The following is an 18691-nucleotide window of genomic DNA, read 5'->3' on the forward strand; positions in this document are numbered from 1 at the left end:
AGAGGGGGAGCAGGAGCACTGCAACAAGGGCAGTGTTGGGGCCAGTCTGTCTGCATAGTGCTGAGTTACAAGCTAATGCTTTTCAGGGTGGTTTATTTTTCTGTTCTTTTTGGCTGCTCCTATTGTATTAATGTTAATGGGAGCTGCACTCAGGGACTACAATTTTGATCCGTAGTATTTCTCTGGCAGAAGAGGAGAAAATACTTACTTCCACCAAGTTTAATACTAATAAGGGTAGTCAAAGAAAACAGCAAGTTCCATCGCTGGAGCTTACTCCTGCTTGGAAATCATTGCATGGTAGGAGCAGAAAGCATGAACATCTCTGCAAGCCTAGATTATTATTATTGTGGTTCCAGTTGTAAGCTCATTGGGACAGGAACCATCTTTTTATTCTGTGTTTGTACAGCGCCTAGCACAATGGGCCATGAGGGGGGTTCCTTTTATCTGAAGCTCCAAAGAAAAAGAGGTGCCGTTCATGGTTATGGTTTTGGTCCAGCTCAGTGTGAAGGCTATGGCTGCTGCTAAAGGCCCTCCTGTGGTAAAAGTAGCACTTTGGGAAATGTTTATACAGCTGTATCAGACCATATAATTTGCACTAGCAATTATTTCTACTTTACAAAGTCCTATTGAAATGAATAGAGAACACTTGGACTTTTGATTTGGATAATGAGTTTGTAAAGTAGAAGTACTATAAGGCAATATTGTTTGAAGAGACATAGTACCAGCTGAGCTTACGGGAGTTGCTGCCACATCATGGAATAACAATATCAATCTGTGAACTGTTGTATAGCTAGCCTAACAATCAAAGGAAACAAAGAACACAAACATAGAAGCTATACTGTGAGGTATATTTTTAAAGGAGAGAATATTCAAATCCAACATTTGCATGCAAAACTCACATGAGCTCACGGTTACCTGTTTTCCACATGCAAGGGCACTTACATGCTGTAGGGGCAACTTAGGAACTTTAGAAAATGTGTCTGTAAACATCTGGTTTCTGCTCAGCTCACAAAAACAGGGAGAAGGTGCCATCCATGGTTAATTCCACCTTTGATATGTACTTCCTGGGGTCCAGTATATATGGTAATTCTGTCTGCTGGGATCCCCTAACACAGGACAATACAAACTGTAAAACCTACCACAACAAGATGAATTTAAGAATGGAATGGCTACCTTACTGTGGTGTATTCAAAAGTTTCTGTGGGCTTTTCTTTAGTTTGTAGTGTACATTTTTATATTTATTCTATCTTAATAATATAGGACACCAGTCGCTGCTTAAAAAGAAACGTACTGTTTAATTTTAAAAATACTCATTTTGACTAAGACAATAAATCACTCATCATTTATGAAAAATACTATCAGGTTTCTATTATACATTTGAATGTCTAAGTATTTTGTATAAAATCATCCATTAGGTTCCCCCAAACTCTGTGATGATCCAGAAAACCTCTGATAGGTTTGCCTTTCAAATATTCCTAGCAGTTTGTCATATTTTTCTCATATTTAGGAGGATTTTTTTCTGAAGTAATCTCGCCCTTAGCAAATGCAGTTGTAATATGAAGGCAGAAGCTAATGAGCAATTGTATATTGAAGTGCATAGTTTGTCCACATTTGGAAAAAGCAGATGTTTGGAGAAATAATAGCTGGAACTGATTGTGGATTCTTTCAGAATAAACAGTCATAAAATTGTAGCAAGCCATAAACATTTTGTTTACTATAAGAAAGGAAACATTTTATACAACCCAATTTTTTTGCAAATTAAATGTTAACAGTGTCATCAGTAGGGTCATAACTATATGGGGGAGGAGGAAGTATATTTAAATAACCAAATAGGAAAATTATTCATAATGTACAGTTATTAACACTCTTTCAATAAATAAATGATATATTATGTTTTCATTGATTTCCATAACATCTGAAGCAAATCAAATTTCTACCCCTTTAAATACTTGTATTGACAGAAACTGCTTATGGATTATTATGCTGCCCATTATCTTTAAGGAACTAAAAAAGTTAAGTAAAGGCTTACAAGATTAAGCTACTTTTTATTTGCATAGAAAAATATTTATCATAGGAGTCAACTATCATATGAGAGAAATTGCATTAGTTTTAATTGAAAAAAGGTAGCTAAAAAGTTTCTGTGGGTTATTGCAACAGTACAAGAATACAAGATTAAAAAATGTAAAACAAATTGTGAAAGCTAAAGCAGGCTACAAAACAGAAGGTTCCTCTATTGTCTTTCCCTCACCTAATTATGTTACAACTTCATGTGCCATGGTTGTTGACTACTATAAAGTGTAATTCTATACTTTCTAATATAACTTTTAAAACATCCTGCCCAAAAAAGCACTTTGCAAAATATATATATTTGTATATGCTCACTCCCACTCGCATCACAACCTCGTTGTTACATAATCATCCTGAACAACTGTCTCTTCGTTCATCTCCGAGTCACTGGTAATGTCCAACTTCTTGTCCAGCAAATCCTCTGGTGTGGGGGGGTCTGAGTCCTGTACCTCTGTCTTCTCGGTTTCCACAGCACAATCATTCTCCTCGTGCTGTGAATCCAAAGTCTCGCTGTTGGTTTGCTTATTGTTTGTTAGCATGCACTTTTCATTGAGACCTTGGACGCTTAATTCACAGTTCATGACCAATTTTTCCCCTTCCAGTTCAGTAGTTTTCTTGCATTGTTTGTCCACCTGTTGTTGTGAAACTTCTTCAGACACAGAGTATATTTTATTTGCACTCAGTTCCAGAGAGCTTGTTTTCGATCGTCTATGAAATAATCCAAAGCTTTTTATGTCTGTTACAAAGTTCACTCTCTTTTGTCTCTCCTTTATGGGCTTGGACACCATTAGTGCAGTTCCATTGCTTATGTTATGTGGTTCAGAGGCTATAGCAGCTGATCTTGGATGAATCAGTGTAGTTATGTCAAAAAGGCTGAAGTTCTTTTTCTTTACTTTCTCATTTCCTCCACTCTCACGGTTTTCATCAGTCTCTAACAAAGAAGAGGCTTCTTTGTTGATTTTTGAAGTTTGCAAATTAGAAAGTTTGTTTCCTTTCAACAAACCCAGGACTTCAAAACGAAAGCTGGAAATATCTTGCTTTAACTCCTAAAAAGTTAGGAAGATATAGGAAGCATTTAAAACTTGGGAAGCTGTTTTGGTTTCGTTTGGTTTTCTCTTTGTACTAAAGAACACCACCTGAATGTTTTAGCAAATATGTTCATTTGTAAATACATAGTATTATGGATGTTAATTTTTATTTTTCTCTGACATCTTCTAAGTGCTTTGCAAATGCTTCTGATCAGTCCTCACAACTCCCATGGAAGGTGAAGAAACAAATATTAATACTTCCCAGAAGAAAGCCTGAGAGCTTACGTAAATTGCCCAAGACCCCTTGTCCAAATCCCTGGCAGTGCTAGGACGAGAACTCTGGCTGTCTTACCTCCCAGATCTACGTTTGGCTCACTAGACTGTGCTACTTCTATACAGGCAGGACATTTTCACTGCTATTTCCTGCTATACGCACTGAACGTTATTACCCTTTACAAGGGGCAGTAACTTCCAGGTGGATGGCCCCAGGAACTGTGTGTTTCAAGGATCTGGGAGTTCAGGAAGTGGTGCTAGTGGGTGCTAGGGAGAGTCTGTGAGAGTGGAAAGGCACAGTAGTGAATGTAAGAGGTGTGGTGGGTGAGGTCATCCTCTCTCCCATTAGCTTCATCAAGATCTGCGGAATTTAATCTTTGATTAAAAAAAAGGAGGGAAGAGGGGATCTGTGACCCTAAGAGCCCCTCAATGCCAACTGCCGAAATGTACAGACAGAGGATGACTGGATAGTTTAAAGAAGCTTCCAGCCTTTTGGTTTAGCAAGTTTTAATAGCTGAATTTTATGGTTTGTCACCCAGTGACACTAAGAATATCATTTCCTCTGAAGTCCACAGTTTGAGGAACCAGGACCAGTATAACCTCATCACCCTTCCAAGATCAGGTCATCATCAAATGATCTTTCTTCACTTTAGCACTTAACTGCCAGCATCATATTAGCCCTGATACACATAATCCCCAACACACTGTTGTCATAACACATATCTAAGAGGTGTCATGTAAGGTATCACATGTAAACTGGTGACATGCTGGTCCCAAAAATCCTTGTGTGATGTATGAACGGGATGTATACAAAGAGTTATGTATGTGTGCTGGAAATGCGTTCTTAAAATGTGTTTCACAGGCAGTGTACAAATCAGGCCTGCTCTAGACACAAGAGTGTGGATTCCTCTCTCTGACGAGCTTGATTACAGGCAGAGGACAGTGAAAGTACATTTACATATAAGGTAAACCAAGCAATCAAACTAATAAGTAATGGAAGAAAGCGCTTAGTGAACTCTCTAGGGTTGTGAGTCTGCAATCCAAGTAAGTCTGCCTGGCTTTTGAGACAAAGACAATGGACTTTGGAAAAGATATGGGGAGAAAAAAGACATTCTGGTTATCCATCACTTAGGGGACATAAGGAACAGCACCCTCTGAGCCTGGGAAAGTTTGATTCTCCTGGCCTGAAGGGCAGGAGCTGCTGATAACTTGCTGTAAGTGACCAAATGTTTTTGGCAAAAACATAAGTTGCTAGAATTTAGTTTTAGTCACTAGAAAGTGTATTTTGTTTTGTTTAGATTGTAACCATTCCTGTCTCTTTCTCTCTCACTTAGTATCACTTAAATCTCTGTTCTTTGTTAATAAACTTATTCTTAGTTCTACTATAAACTATCTCATTGATGTTATATTGAAGGATAAAGTGAGTCCTCAGCTAACCTGACGGTCTGGTGTGTAGACTGGCTCTTCCATCCAGCCCTGTACTCCATGGCAGAAGAGCTCATTTTCTGAGATGTAGAAGTATTTCCATCTTACTCTAGCAGTCCGGTCATTCACACAAGCTCTACCGCACTTTGGGATTCCCCGACACAGAGAAGATCCCCAGCTAGCCAACTGAGTTGTCTCGTTCTTCCACTGGAAAAAGCCTGGTCCAAAATGTTTAAATGATTGGCCCAAGCTGACCTAGTAATCCATTGGCATAGCCAAGCATAGAACACAGGTCATTTGACACCAATCATTAGGCTATGCTGCCCATAATTGAAAGTCTAAAGACATTGTACTGGAAAGAAAAAAAAAGGAGCAAGATTTTGTCTGCATAACGTATGCATGTAGTCAGGCAAGTCACACAGACTGTCCTCTAAGCTGTAAGTGAATGGTAGTTGCATGATTGTTTGTTTGATGCTCTGTAGTCATTTGACATTTTATTATTACATTGATAAGCATGAAAATAGTCACCTTAAAATTCTCTTCTGTGAGTCCTTCTTCAGTTTTGGCATCTCTTATCATTGCGGCAACGTATCGCTTAACGAGATTTCTCATCACTTCCTAAAAGATATAAAATAATGTGTTAGTTTCGCTGGCAATGCTAACTGGACATGCAGTCACTGAACCAACTGCACTTTTGCTTCCTTTTCTAAGTCACTACAAAAATTTTAAAATTCCTAGAGCCAGTCAAAATGTTTCATCAAAGTGTTTTCTGAATGAAAAATAATTGTTTCAATTAAAGAGATTTTTCTTGGAATATGTGGGGGGAGGGGTGGGGTAAAGCTTCTCCCATCCCTCTCTAATAATTACCCATGCAAAAAAAAAAAAAAAACGAGCCTTCACCTGGTATTGATGATGTCTCCTCAAATTATCAGCGGCACGCCTCTGAAAAGAAATAGATTGAGGTACTGAGTGGTATTAATGCCAGTGAATGATTTTTGTTTAAAAAAAAGAACAACTTCAACAGCTGGACGAAAGTGGCAGGACAGCAATGCTATGCACTGGGGCAAGTGACGTGAAGGACTGATTCGAGGTCTCTGGGAAGTTTTGGTACTGGTGAAAGGCCCATCCTGGAGCTGGATACGAGGGAGCGGCTGCTGACAGGCAAAATGAGAAGTGGATCCTCTGTGTCTTCTCCATATTGCAAAGGGGAGATCTGTGCAAGCTCTAAGTAGGACAGGGTGGAGTGGAGCATAGGATCTGTGATCAAACTGAGACACCCTCTGCACAAAGGGGCTGGGGAAGGATAATGGCTACTATTCTGACCTTCAAAGCTAGGACAGTAGCTATATAGGGGCTGAGTAGTGCCCCATGACTACCCCACAAGTTATAGAGTGAATTCTTCCTCCTCACCCCTGTTAGCTTCCTGCACAAAGCCTGATTGCTCATGCTTGGTGTGGTGAAGAATGAATTTGGGTGAAAGAGAAAACCCAAGTAAACTTTTGCACTGTAGTGCAAAGGCAGTCTCCTCAGATTAATGGTATGTTTCATCTCTGGATGAAAGGGTCAACACTGGGTCATCAGCCAGACTCAAAATAAAGCCAAACCTTTCCAGTTTGCCAGATGGACAATGCTCAAATGGTGGACAACAAAAAGAGGATTCACAGGAAGAAATGTGTAAAACACAGCACTACAAACAACAAAGCCATGGGCATCTCATCTGATTGTACTCAGATACCTAACGGGTCTCAGGAAGAAGGAAAAAATAATTTGATTCTTACTCTGCTCATGAATTAATGATCTCCTCAATAATAATTCAGATGGGCTCATTGAAGTCTTTGCTTATTCTATACCTTTGATTGTCCCTAGCTTATATTAACAGATTCAAAATCCAGAAGAGAAAATTGTGACCATCTAGGCTGACCACCTGTATAACACACGCCATAGGACTTTCCCAAAATAATTCCTAGAGCAGATCTGTTAGAAAAAAATATCCAATCTTGATTTAAAAATTGTCAGTGTGGAGAATCTACCACAACCCTTGGTAAATTGCTCCAATGGTTAATTACCATCACGGTTAAAAATTTATGCTTTATTTCCAGTTTGTATTTGTCTATCTTAACTTCCAGCCATTGGACTGTGTTATACCTTTCTTACTAGATTAAGAAGCCAAATATTTGTTCCCCATGTAGAGCAATAGACTGTAATCAAGTCACCCGTTAATCTTCTCTTTCTTAAAATAAATAGATTGAGCTCTTTGAGCCTATCGCTATAAGGCACGTTTTCTAATTCTTTAATCATTCTTTTGAATCCTCTCTGCACCTTCTCCAGTTTACCAACATCCTTCTTGAGTTGTGGACAATAAAACTGGACACACTATTCCAGCAGAGATCGCATCAGTGCCAGATACGGAGTAAGTCAGTGAGAGCAAGATTGATTTTTTTGATTTTTGCCTCCTACATTTGTCATTCCAAATGCAATTGGATGTCTAACCTATGGCAAAATCTGTCTAGGATACCTGACAAAACCGAAGTTATAACACATCAGGCATTCATATATTTTCTCCAGCTCTTGCAGTCAAGGCTGATTTACAATTTACTTATGATTGGTAACATTCCTGTACTAGTGGATGGTTTGTAATTTGTGATTGAGTTATCTTTTGTAATTTACTGCAAAGTCATGATGAGACTCCAGCAGGATATAGGGTTGGGTGGGAGGACACTGCATTTTCTGTTGTGGTAGCTTCTCTGAAAAGACACTGCAGAGAATGGTTCCCTAAGTGAGCAGCTGCCCTCTAGTTATTCCAGTGCTTTTTCCTGATTACATTTCTGTGTCTTATGTCATTTTGTGCATGCCAAATACAAGTTACTATGTCCCTTCTAACGCAATCACCTGTAGGATGAGTGGAAATACATCCAGTACTATGCGCACAGATTACAAATGTTTCGGCTAAATCCCTTTGCAGAGAAAAGGATGTAGCCTTCCCCCACTCTGCATTAAAGGAGCTTTGCTCTTGCAATGTTTTAAGGTGGGCCACCAGGTGGAGATGTCTCCCTCTTGTTGGGAGAAGACTGAGGAAATCCTAACAGCATTAGGGTTCATGAAGACAAATCTGATTCACAGAGGATTTGGCAATGAGGAAAAAAATCATTTGAAGATATTACTGAAATGTGTTTAACTCGAGGTAAAGGTAGTGAACCCAATAAACAAAATAAATGCTGACTCCTGCATTGCAGAAAACACCACCACAGCTCAGCACTGTGGGTATTTACAGTGAAATACAAAATAAACACATCAGCCCAAGTTCAGCCTCCCTCAGCTTATGCTGCTGTGGAGCAAGATAACACTGATTAGCCAGATCAGTTATTTACTGATCCTGCACCCACTGAAGTCAGTGGCAAAACTCCCAATGGAGCAGTGCGGTGACCATTCAGCACACAGCCTGGTAACACAGGATTTTGGCAGACAGTACTAACAATATTTTTCAACGTGCAAATCTCTCCAGAATATTTTTACCACAATTACAATATGTATTTAATGCACAACACTGATAAACTGGAGAAGAATAAATGTGTGCATGTGTGCGCACTTGCATGTATACACATATAATACCAAACTAGCGTTCAATGCCTCAGTTCTCCCTCTCCAATTAAAATGCTCAGATCCTTTCTTCAGCTCCTAATTCCCTTTCTCTTCTTCCTCACAGCAGAATGGATCCTCGCATTCTGCAAACTCACTGCCGTGAGCTTTCTACCCACTGCTGATTCCCAGTTTAGATTGGGAACTGTGAAAAATGTGTGCCAGAAACCTATGCGGGTTTCCAGCAGGGTGAGGGCGATGTAGAGTGGGACATGTTACAGACAAGAGACATGCCTTACCTCCCAACTCTAAGAAACCCCTCTGACCTCCCACACTAGTACCCCCATGCAGTCCCCTAAAACTCCTTAGAAACAGGCAGTTCCCAGGTGTTGTCTACTTAGGAAACAGACAATTTCCTAAAGGCTAAGACCCACATTTTCAAAGGGAGCCTCTAATTTTGATTGCCATATTTTTTGGGTGCCCACACTTCAACATGCAAGATGTCTGAAGTTACACACTCAAAATTACAGACTTTTTTGAGTATGATGGCTCCAGAGCTTAATTTTTGGAGGTACTGACGACAACTTTATCTGAGGTCAACGGCAAGTACATAAGGTTCTAGGTGCTTAACACTGGCCAGGACAGCCAAAGACTGAGGTCACTTGTGAAAATTTGTCATCAAATCACTCAAAGTAAACTAAAATCTTGCGGTTAAGGATGTTTTCCCACAAGGGACTATATAGTCTGCTTCTTCTCAGCACAGCTGTGTCTAAAACTTTCAATATGACTTCACTCACAGCTTTCCCTTTGCTATGGAGAAAGCTAAATTAGGAAATGTTTACAGGTCAAGATTTAGGTGGGTTTTTTTAATAAAAAGATAAAATTAAAATTGGTGCTGCCAAGACTCAAAACTTGAAAGCTGCATGCATGCCAAATGTTAATACCTTAAAACAGTCACTGCTTTCCCCTTCGCTTTGTTTAGTGCTCCACTCCCAAATGGATCTCTTTGAACAGTCACTTTCATTTAAGCAAGAAAAAGAGTGAGAATTCAAAAACCTTTGATTTCGATTTTTTTAATGAATTTTTATTAAAGAAAAGTTGATGTTTAAGTGCAGCTCAGCTGTATGTGAAGTGCAGTTGAAAGTTGTGGGTAGAACAGCCATGGGCAAAAAGTTATATATATTAATCACTGTAACAAAGAGAAGGCATGCCCATGTGATTAAAGCACGGCAGTGAGCCCTCTAAGATGCCGGTTCAGTTCCTAGCTCTACCACAAATTTTCCTTGTGATACTGGGCAAGTCACTTAATCTGTCTGTGCATGTGATAAAAAGAAAGGTAATAATAAGTCCTTTCTGATGTCCTGTGTCTATATAGGACCTGGCACAAACCTCATTTGAGAGACTCCAATCATTACTTTAATTACAGTAGTAATAATTTCTATTACCCCATTTATTAAATTGCCAGCCAATCAATACAGTTTTGCAGACTTGGCAGCAAAATCTATTTACTGGTCAGAAATGTAATAATACTAAATTATTTTTAGAGACATGATCTTTTTCTGGCCAATTGTTTTTCACCTAGAAATTTTCATAAAGATAGAATTCAAATTCAAAGTCTGGCCTTAACATCAAGGAGCTCAATGGTCTGGATCCAGGATACTCTAAGATGTGTATCATGCTTGACAGTGCCAGTCCTCAGGAACAACACAGCTGTCCATGGCTAGGGTAAAGTTTGTCTCTGAAGGAGACACTGCTTTCTCTGGGGCTGGTCCAGGGCTGTGCAAGAAACTCCTGCAGAATCTAACCACCACCTCAAATGTCACCACTTTCCGTTCCAAAGGCGATTGCACTCCTTTGACCTAACCTTCACTAACAAACCACAGCAGATACATAAAAACTAAAACCTCACATTATTTTCCCCTTGGAAAGAAAAGGGTGAGAAAAAAGGAGAAACATGTGACAAATGCTAGTTGCATCACTTAATACACTCTGGAAGGTGCTCAGATAATGGGATGAGGGTGGTATAAGAACCTGAGTAAAACGGAATAGAGGTAAATGATCATGCAGTGTTGTTGTAGCTGTGCTGGTCTCATGATATCAGAAACACAGGGTAGGTGAGGTCATATTTTTTCTTGGACCAACTTCTTTTGGTGAGAAAGATAAGCTTTTGAGCTTACACAGAGCTCTTCTTTCTCAGACCTGAAGAATAGCTCTGTGTAAGCTTGGAAGCTTGTCTCTCTCACCAATGGAATAAAAGATATTACCTCACCCACCTTGTTTCTCTTAAATGCTTATGTAAATCAGCAGCACGAGGAAATACACAAGGTGTTCCTAGCAAATCCCTTCCCCTATATGTCCTTCAGACTACTTTAAGTTTAAAATTCGGAATGGAGAAATCTACAATTGGGTGATGGTGATAAAACACTAAATAACAGCTCTGAAATTTTATTTCATCCGACATCAATAACAAATCTGGATAGTGAAACATGGCACATAGTTGGAGGAAAATAATTTATTCCAACACTATTTTTTTTTATAAATTAGGGCCTATATTTCAAAAGTGGTCACAGATTGTGGTTAGCCAAGTTGAGTACTTTAATTTTAGACACCAAAAGACATTGATTAGATGTCATAAATATAAATGGAAGGGTAAACACCTTTAAAATCCCTTCTGGCCAGACGAAAAATCCTTTCACGTGTAAAGGGTTAAGAAGCTAGGATAACCTCACTGGCACCTGACCAAAATGACCAATGAGGAGACAAGATACTTTCAAAAGCTGGGAGGAGGGAGAAAAACAAAGAATCATAGAATCATAGAATCATAGAATATCAGGGTTGGAAGGGACCCCAGAAGGTCATCTAGTCCAACCCCCTGCTCGAAGCAGGACCAAGTCCCAGTTAAATCATCCCAGCCAGGGCTTTGTCAAGCCTGACCTTAAAAACCTCTAAGGAAGGAGATTCTACCACCTCCCTAGGCAACGCATTCCAGTGTTTCACCACCCTCTTAGTGAAAAAGTTTTTCCTAATATCCAATCTAAACCTCCCCCATTGCAACTTGAGACCATTACTCCTCGTTCTGTCATCTGCTACCATTGAGAACAGTCTAGAGCCATCCTCTCTGGAACCCCCTTTCAGGTAGTTGAAAGCAGCTATCAAATCCCCCCTCATTCTTCTCTTCTGCAGACTAAACAATCCCAGCTCCCTCAGCCTCTCCTCATAAGTCATGTGCTCTAGACCCCTAATCATTTTTGTTGCCCTTCGCTGGACTCTCTCCAATTTATCCACATCCTTCTTGTAGTGTGGGGCCCAAAACTGGACACAGTACTCCAGATGAGGCCTCACCAGTGTCGAATAGAGGGGAACGATCACATCCCTCGATCTGCTCGCTATGCCCCTACTTATACATCCCAAAATTCCATTGGCCTTCTTGGCAACAAGGGCACACTGCTGACTCATATCCAGCTTCTCGTCCACTGTCACCCCTAGGTCCTTTTCCGCAGAACTGCTGCCTAGCCATTCGGTCCCTAGTCTGTAGCGGTGCATTGGATTCTTCCATCCTAAGTGCAGGACCCTGCACTTATCCTTATTGAACCTCATCAGATTTCTTTTGGCCCAAACCTCCAATTTGTCTAGGTCCTTCTGTATCCTATCCCTCCCCTCCAGCGTATCTACCACTCCTCCCAGTTTAGTATCATCCGCAAATTTGCTGAGAGTGCAATCCACACCATCCTCCAGATCATTTATGAAGATATTGAACAAAACCGGCCCCAGGACCGACCCCTGGGGCACTCCACTTGACACCGGCTGCCAACTAGACATGGAGCCATTGATCACTACCCGTTGAGCCCGACAATCTAGCCAGCTTTCTACCCACCTTATAGTGCATTCATCCAGCCCATACTTCCTTAACTTGCTGACAAGAGGTCTGTGTGATGCTTTTGCCGGGGACAGAACAGGAATGGAGTCTTAGAACTTAGTAAGTAATCTAGCTAGATATGCGTTAGATTATGATTTCTTTAAATGGCTGAGAAATTAAGTTGTGCTGAATAGAATGGATATTCCTGTCTGTGTGTCTTTTTGTAACTTAAGGTTTTGCTTAGAGGGATTCTCTATGTTTTGAATCTGATTACCCTGTAAGTTATTTACCATCCTGATTTTACAGAGGTGCTTCTTTTTATTGTTACTTCTATTAAAATTCTTCTTTTCAAGAACTGAATGCTTTTTTTCATTGTTCTTAAGATCCAAGGGTTTGGGTCTGTGGTCACCTATGCAAATTGGTGAGGATTTTTATCAAACCTTCCCCAGGAAGTGGGGTGCAAGGGTTGGGAGGATTTTCGGGGGAAAGACCTTTCCAAACAACACTTTCCTAATAAAAATAAACCCAGATAAATGTTTGGTGGTGGCAGTGGAAGTCCAAGGGCAAAGGGTAAAATAGTTTGTATCTTGGGGAAGTTTTAACCTAAGCTGGTAAAAGTAAGCTTAGGAGGTTTTCATGCAGGTCCCCATATCTGTACCCTAGTGTTCAGAGTGGGGAAGGAACCTTGACAATTAGTCTGGAAAATGTAGGCCTAAAAAAGGTCAATAAAACTGCACTACAAATCCATAGTTTATAAAAGTACATCAATGCAGCTACTCTATATTGCTTAAACAGCAGCATACTAGTTATCTTTGAACAGGGGTAGTCAATTATTTTTTGTCAAGGTCCAAATTTCTTAGTCAAGGTATAGTCAAGGTCCAGACTACAGAGAAACATTTTTACACCACAATAACAGTAATGATAATAATAAGTAAATAAAAGCTTTCGTGGTCCGTTCAAAAGCATCTCGCAGTCTGGATTTGGCCTGTGGTCTGCCTATTGACTGCCCCATCTTAGAGATATGCAATGAAGTACTAACTTTGAACCATTTTGTGATAATAAAGACAGTACTGCATATACTGGGCTATGTCAAAATGACATTAGCAAAAATAAAAACAAATACATAAAATAAATATCTGTGCAATAATTTTTGAAGGTACAAGACCTTCCTGAATCAGCATTTAGTATTAGAACCTAAGTGCTGGTAAATTACAATTGAACATCACTGGTTTTTTTACACTGTCTGTGAGCAAGCTGCATCTGTGCTTGGAGTAGATGACCTCAGAACAGCTGAGCAGTAGAGGTGGTTGGGTCGGGAAATGGAATTTCCATTCTGTGGAATAGTTCAACATTCTGAAATCTTCTTTCATCCCAAATCAGAATGAAAGGTCAAAATTTACCACAAAATGAAAGATCCAAAATATTGCATGTTGGAAATCTCGAAGTACCCTTGTAGAAATGTTTAGACTTTATCATTTCAATTAATCTATGATATTTTAAACATAAGTCAATAAGATAACATTTTGTTAATTTCCCATCAAAAATTTTAATGAAATCAATATATTCCTGTAAAATGTTTAGATTTAGTCAAATCAGCTGTTCAAATGGTCCACCTACTGAAGAGCCTGCTTTTCCAAAGAAAAGCCATGTGATAGCAGAAAGATTTCATAAACTAGCTGAGTGTGATATTTGATCAATCCAGAGGATTGGCTGTCCACTGCACAGTGGACCTTTGGGAGTTGCAGAGAATTTTCATTCAGGACAAATGAAAATTAATAACTGGCAAAGGGAGGTGTATGAAAGACTCACATAGTGTACCCTGCACCAGCCAAGCCCACTGCACCAAGGGGGAATTTGCCCTTTTTGGAAGGCAGGCTGTTCAACAGGCTGGTATGTATAGAGCTCAAAAGGAAGTACCCCCAAGAAAGCGTGTGTGTCCGCTCTAGGCCTAATCCAAAGCCTAATGAAGTCAGTAGAAAAACTTCACTGGACTTTGGATCAGGCCTTAGAGTCACAAGCAGAGAAAAACTTTCAGACTAAACTATGTTTCTTCTCACTAGTCATGTTCCAAACAAACAAAAAAGGGAGGCTCTTGCAATGAGAGCTGGTTGGAAAATTCCCCTCAAAAATTTGTTGGCAGACTAAAGCTTTTTTTTTTTTTACACAAAAAGTTTTCTGGAAAATGTTGTTTCTTTCAAAATGTTTGTGTTTTTTCCCATGAAAAACCGGAAGACAAAAAAAATCACTTTTCAGTATTCCCCGCCCCCCTTTTTCCTCCCTTTGTCCTTTGTATCATATAATTTATCAGAAACCAAGGTTTGGGGCGGGGGGAGAGGGGAAGAGAAAGAGGACAGATGAGGGAGAAACACAACAAAGAATCAAAAATATTGAGTTTTCATCAAAAAACAAAAATAAATACATTTTAAAAAATCACAGTGGATTTTGGAAAAAAAAAGGGGGTGTTTTTTTGTTTGTTTTTTTTTCAAATTTTCCTATAAAAACCAATGGCATTTTTGATCAATTCTATTTGCAACAAAACCTATTTCACTGCCTGTTTTTAAACACTGAAACACAGTCATAATATGGGCAGGTTGGGTGCCATCATGATATTACCTGACTTACTTTACCACTAACAGTATTTTTAAAACTGCTCTCCAAGTGATTAATATCTATAAAAGGATTCAAGTTAAATTAATTCTGAACTGATATTAATCACTAATCTCTTTAAAAGACATAGTAGATCCCCAGATCCTCGGCTGGTGTGAATTGGAATAGTCCCCCTAAATTTAACACAGTTGTTTAGACCATCTAATAATCTGGCTCAAAATGTTTAATAAATGAATGTTATGTACCCCACCTTCAAATACACAAACACATTGCCACCGTGAGTCATATTTCTCTTTTAAATATAATCCCACTCTTTTTTTTCTGTCTGGCTCTTACCTGCACTTGTTTCTTTATCTTCTGTTACTGGACTTTGGGGTTCATTGTAGTTTTTCATCGTTCTTTCTGAATTCAGCTCATGGGTTTTGTTTTGCTTTTCTTTCTTTCTGAATCAATCTTTCTCTATCCCTGACTTTTCTATGTGAGTTTTAATGTCTCCATCTTTTTTCACTTCTCTGATTCTTGCAGTCTATTTTTCATAATCTGTTTCAGTGTCATCCTCATACCCCCTTGTATTTTTTTTTTTTTTTGCTGACACCTATTTTCTCCCTTTCTGTGGCTCTCTCTTTTCCTTCTCTGTTCTTTCTTTCCTAGCTACAGTAGTGGCAGCTAAACCAATCACACCAGCCTTTCATGATGCAAATGCTGTCCTACAAGGCCATGGTCTGGAACACATGAATTCAGCATCTTTTCAGGAAATCTGAACTAGTTTCACCTGTCATTCTGCATATCCATCACATGTGAGTCATCTCTGCATGCTTGGTTCTCTATACTTCCACCCAGGAGAAAAACCTCTCACTGATTAAAGTGAATGACTGGATATGACAGGACAATGAGTGGGGCAAGTCTAGACCATCATTCATTTGGTGGGGGTTGGAAAGAGAAAACAGGTAAGGGGAGAGGAGTATATATGAATAGAAAAATGGCCCAGATAGGAGAATACATCAGATCCTCCTTGTAATTTCCCCAATCCCTGCTCCTGGGGTAAACTTCTGCCTTCATTAAAGTGTGTGGGAGTTTTGCCACTGAATTTAATAAAGCCAGGATTGTATACCTTGTATATTTCCTTTATAGTTATTTATATGCCCCCCCTTCCCATTGTGTCTAGCACTCCGCAATCTTCATAGTATTTATCCTGGCAACATCCCTGTGAGATAGGGAAGTACTATTGTCCCCATTTTACAGATAGGGAATGACAGCATCGAGATATGTAGTGACTTGCTCACAGTCACACAGGAAATCTGTGTCTGAGCTGGAAGTTGAATCCATGTCTCCCAAATCCAAGGCTAGTGTCCTGATAACTGGATCAACCAGTATTTGCCTCTCTTGTGGGGACTCCTCCCTTTTCCTTCTACTTCTTCCCCTAAAGGTTCCCAATTCCTTATGCTCCATGCATTAGGAGTCTGTGCTGAATGATGATAATAGAGGCATGTTTGATCTAGCATGACACATACAGGAAAATTAGACAATACTTCTGCCTGCATCATGTAAGTGCTCTTATCCTCCAAGAGGTTTCCTCTATAATAGGAATGGCTTTTCATGAGCAATGCTTCCAGATCCCTACAATACTTCATAGCACATTATCACATATTCATTATATACTGTACCATATTGTGGATATATGTTATTTGTCTGTGGTATGTCAGTGATACTTAAACTATGGCTGTGGAGCCACAGGTATCTCTTTTGGACCCCACAGGCAGGTCTTTGGCAAAGGTGCAATATTTGACACCACACTGTCATGTTTTCAAGGTGACAGTGCATAAATGTGTGATACGCGTGTCTCTCTACTTCAACAGCATGCCATGAATGCAACTCAGTGTCAGTATGGCACACCACAATGATATTGTCATGTTCTTCCACCCCATTTCAAACCCAAGGGGACATCTACGCTGCAAGAAGAAGTGTGATTGCTGCCTGTGAAGACATATCCAAGCTAGCTTTGCTCTAGGTCGCTGGAATAATGATAGCCGTAAAGCCACAGCAGCACGAATGGCAGCTGGCCTGGGATCCTGGGTATGTTCTTGAGCAGCTAGTCAACTTAAGATGCTTCACTGCTATTGTTATTCAAGCTAACTAGATCAAATCTAGCTCAGGGATGTCTATATGTGCTGTCGTCACAGCTATGATTGCAGTGTAGACATATCTTAAGGGCATGGCTATGCTACAAACTTTTGCCGACGCAAGTTACAATGACATAAAACCGTCGCAGTTAGTATATGGCTTGTGGGTATGCATACTTGTCTCCATGTGTCGACACTGCCCGTACTCACCAGGAGTGCTGGTGAATATGGGCAGCGCCGACACATGGAGACAGTACAGTGCACAGATAAGTATCCCAGTGTATAACCCGCCCCCATCCAGCACGCTATCTTTTAGGAAGTTTTGGCAATGCATGGTGGGGAAGAAACAAGTCACACAGTGATGACTGGGAGTAAGGGGTCAACTTCCCAGCATGCAACATTGTACATCTCATAATGCCATTTTTGCACCTTTCTTAAAAATTCCACAAGTCTGCGCGGCCCTCCCCACTGTCTGCCATCTCCGACAGAAGCCTGCACAGCTCTGCGCTAGGGTTTCGAGCATTGCCAGCACAGGATGCACAGTCCTGCAGTATTTGCAGAGCAGCAAGAAGAACCAAACCTGGGGGGAACATGATGATTTATCGAAGGACAGTTTGCTGTGGGACATAGCAAGATCCAATTCAAGGTTGTTGGTGGTGTGCCCTGAGCAGCTGCAGATGGGGGAGATCTTCTGGGCCTGAGAAATGAGCAGGGACTGGTGGGATTGCATCATAATGCAGGGTTGGGATGACGAGCGGTGCAGAACTTTTGGATTCATAAGGCCGCTTTCCTGGATCAGTGTGCCAAGCTTGCCCCAGTCTTCCAGCACATAGACACCAGAATGAGAGCTGCATTGACAGTGGAGAAGCAAGTGGAAATCACACTGTGCAAGTCTGCAACACTGGATTGCTACCAGTCTGTGGGGAAATCACTTTGGCATTCAAAAATCCACAGTGGGGCCGTTGTCATATAAATGTGCATGGCCATTAATCATCTCTTGCCATGAAGGACTGTGACTGTTGGCAATATGCACACAGTACATCAACAAAAAGGGCTACTTTTCCATGGTCATGCGAGCATTGGTGGATCACCAGGAACACTTCACCGATATCAGTCTTTGCTTGTCAGGGAAGGTGCACAATGCTTGCATCTTTAAGTACACAGGACTGCTCACAAAGCTGCAAGCAGGGACTTTCTTTCCCGACTGGTGGATTACCATTGGTGATGTTGAAATGTCAGTAGTGATTCTGGGGGACCCAGCCTACCTCTTGCTTTCCTGAGCCATGAAGCTGTAGACTGGCAACCTCAACAGCACCAAAGATAGATTCAGCTACTGACTCAGCAGGTGCAGAATGAGTGATGAGTGTGCTGATGGTAGATTGAAGGGATGCTGGTGTTGTTTACTTACAAGATCTCAGCGAGAAAAAGCATCCCAACCATTATATCTGTCTGCTGTGTCTTGCATAATATCTGTGAAGCAAATGGGGAAAAGTGGACTCCAGGGTGGAGGGTGGAGGTAGAGCAGTGTCTACTGAGTTTGAGCAGACAGACACAAGGCCTATCAGAAGAGCTCAACACAGAATTATATGGCTCAGGGAGGCTATGAAAGAGCACTTTAACAGTGAGCCACCTTAATGCATTGTGGTGTATTGTGCTCTACCTGGCCCTGTTATTTTGGGGCCTGTTAGGTATTGTATGGTGCTTGGTTTACATGAATGAATATAACACTGTCAATGCAC

The 18691-nt window shown here is 40.4% G+C and overlaps 1 protein-coding gene across 1 annotated transcript in view; it reads right to left on the reverse strand.

The window, feature by feature from the left end:
* Positions 1-1278: 1278 nt before the first annotated feature.
* TRPC4 (transient receptor potential cation channel subfamily C member 4) overlaps positions 1279-18691 on the reverse strand; it is a 205563-nt gene continuing 188150 nt past the window's right edge. The window contains exons 9-11 of the mRNA XM_007070901.3: positions 5694-5735; positions 5322-5411; positions 1279-3113 (exon numbers count right to left, since the gene is read on the reverse strand). Of these exons, the coding sequence (XP_007070963.2) occupies positions 2394-3113; positions 5322-5411; positions 5694-5735 (852 nt within the window). The 3' untranslated portion in view covers positions 1279-2393. The remainder of the gene's footprint in view (positions 3114-5321; positions 5412-5693; positions 5736-18691) is intronic.

This window comes from Chelonia mydas, chromosome 1, assembly GCF_015237465.2.
Source record: "Chelonia mydas isolate rCheMyd1 chromosome 1, rCheMyd1.pri.v2, whole genome shotgun sequence".
Taxonomy (NCBI): Eukaryota; Metazoa; Chordata; order Testudines; family Cheloniidae; genus Chelonia; species Chelonia mydas.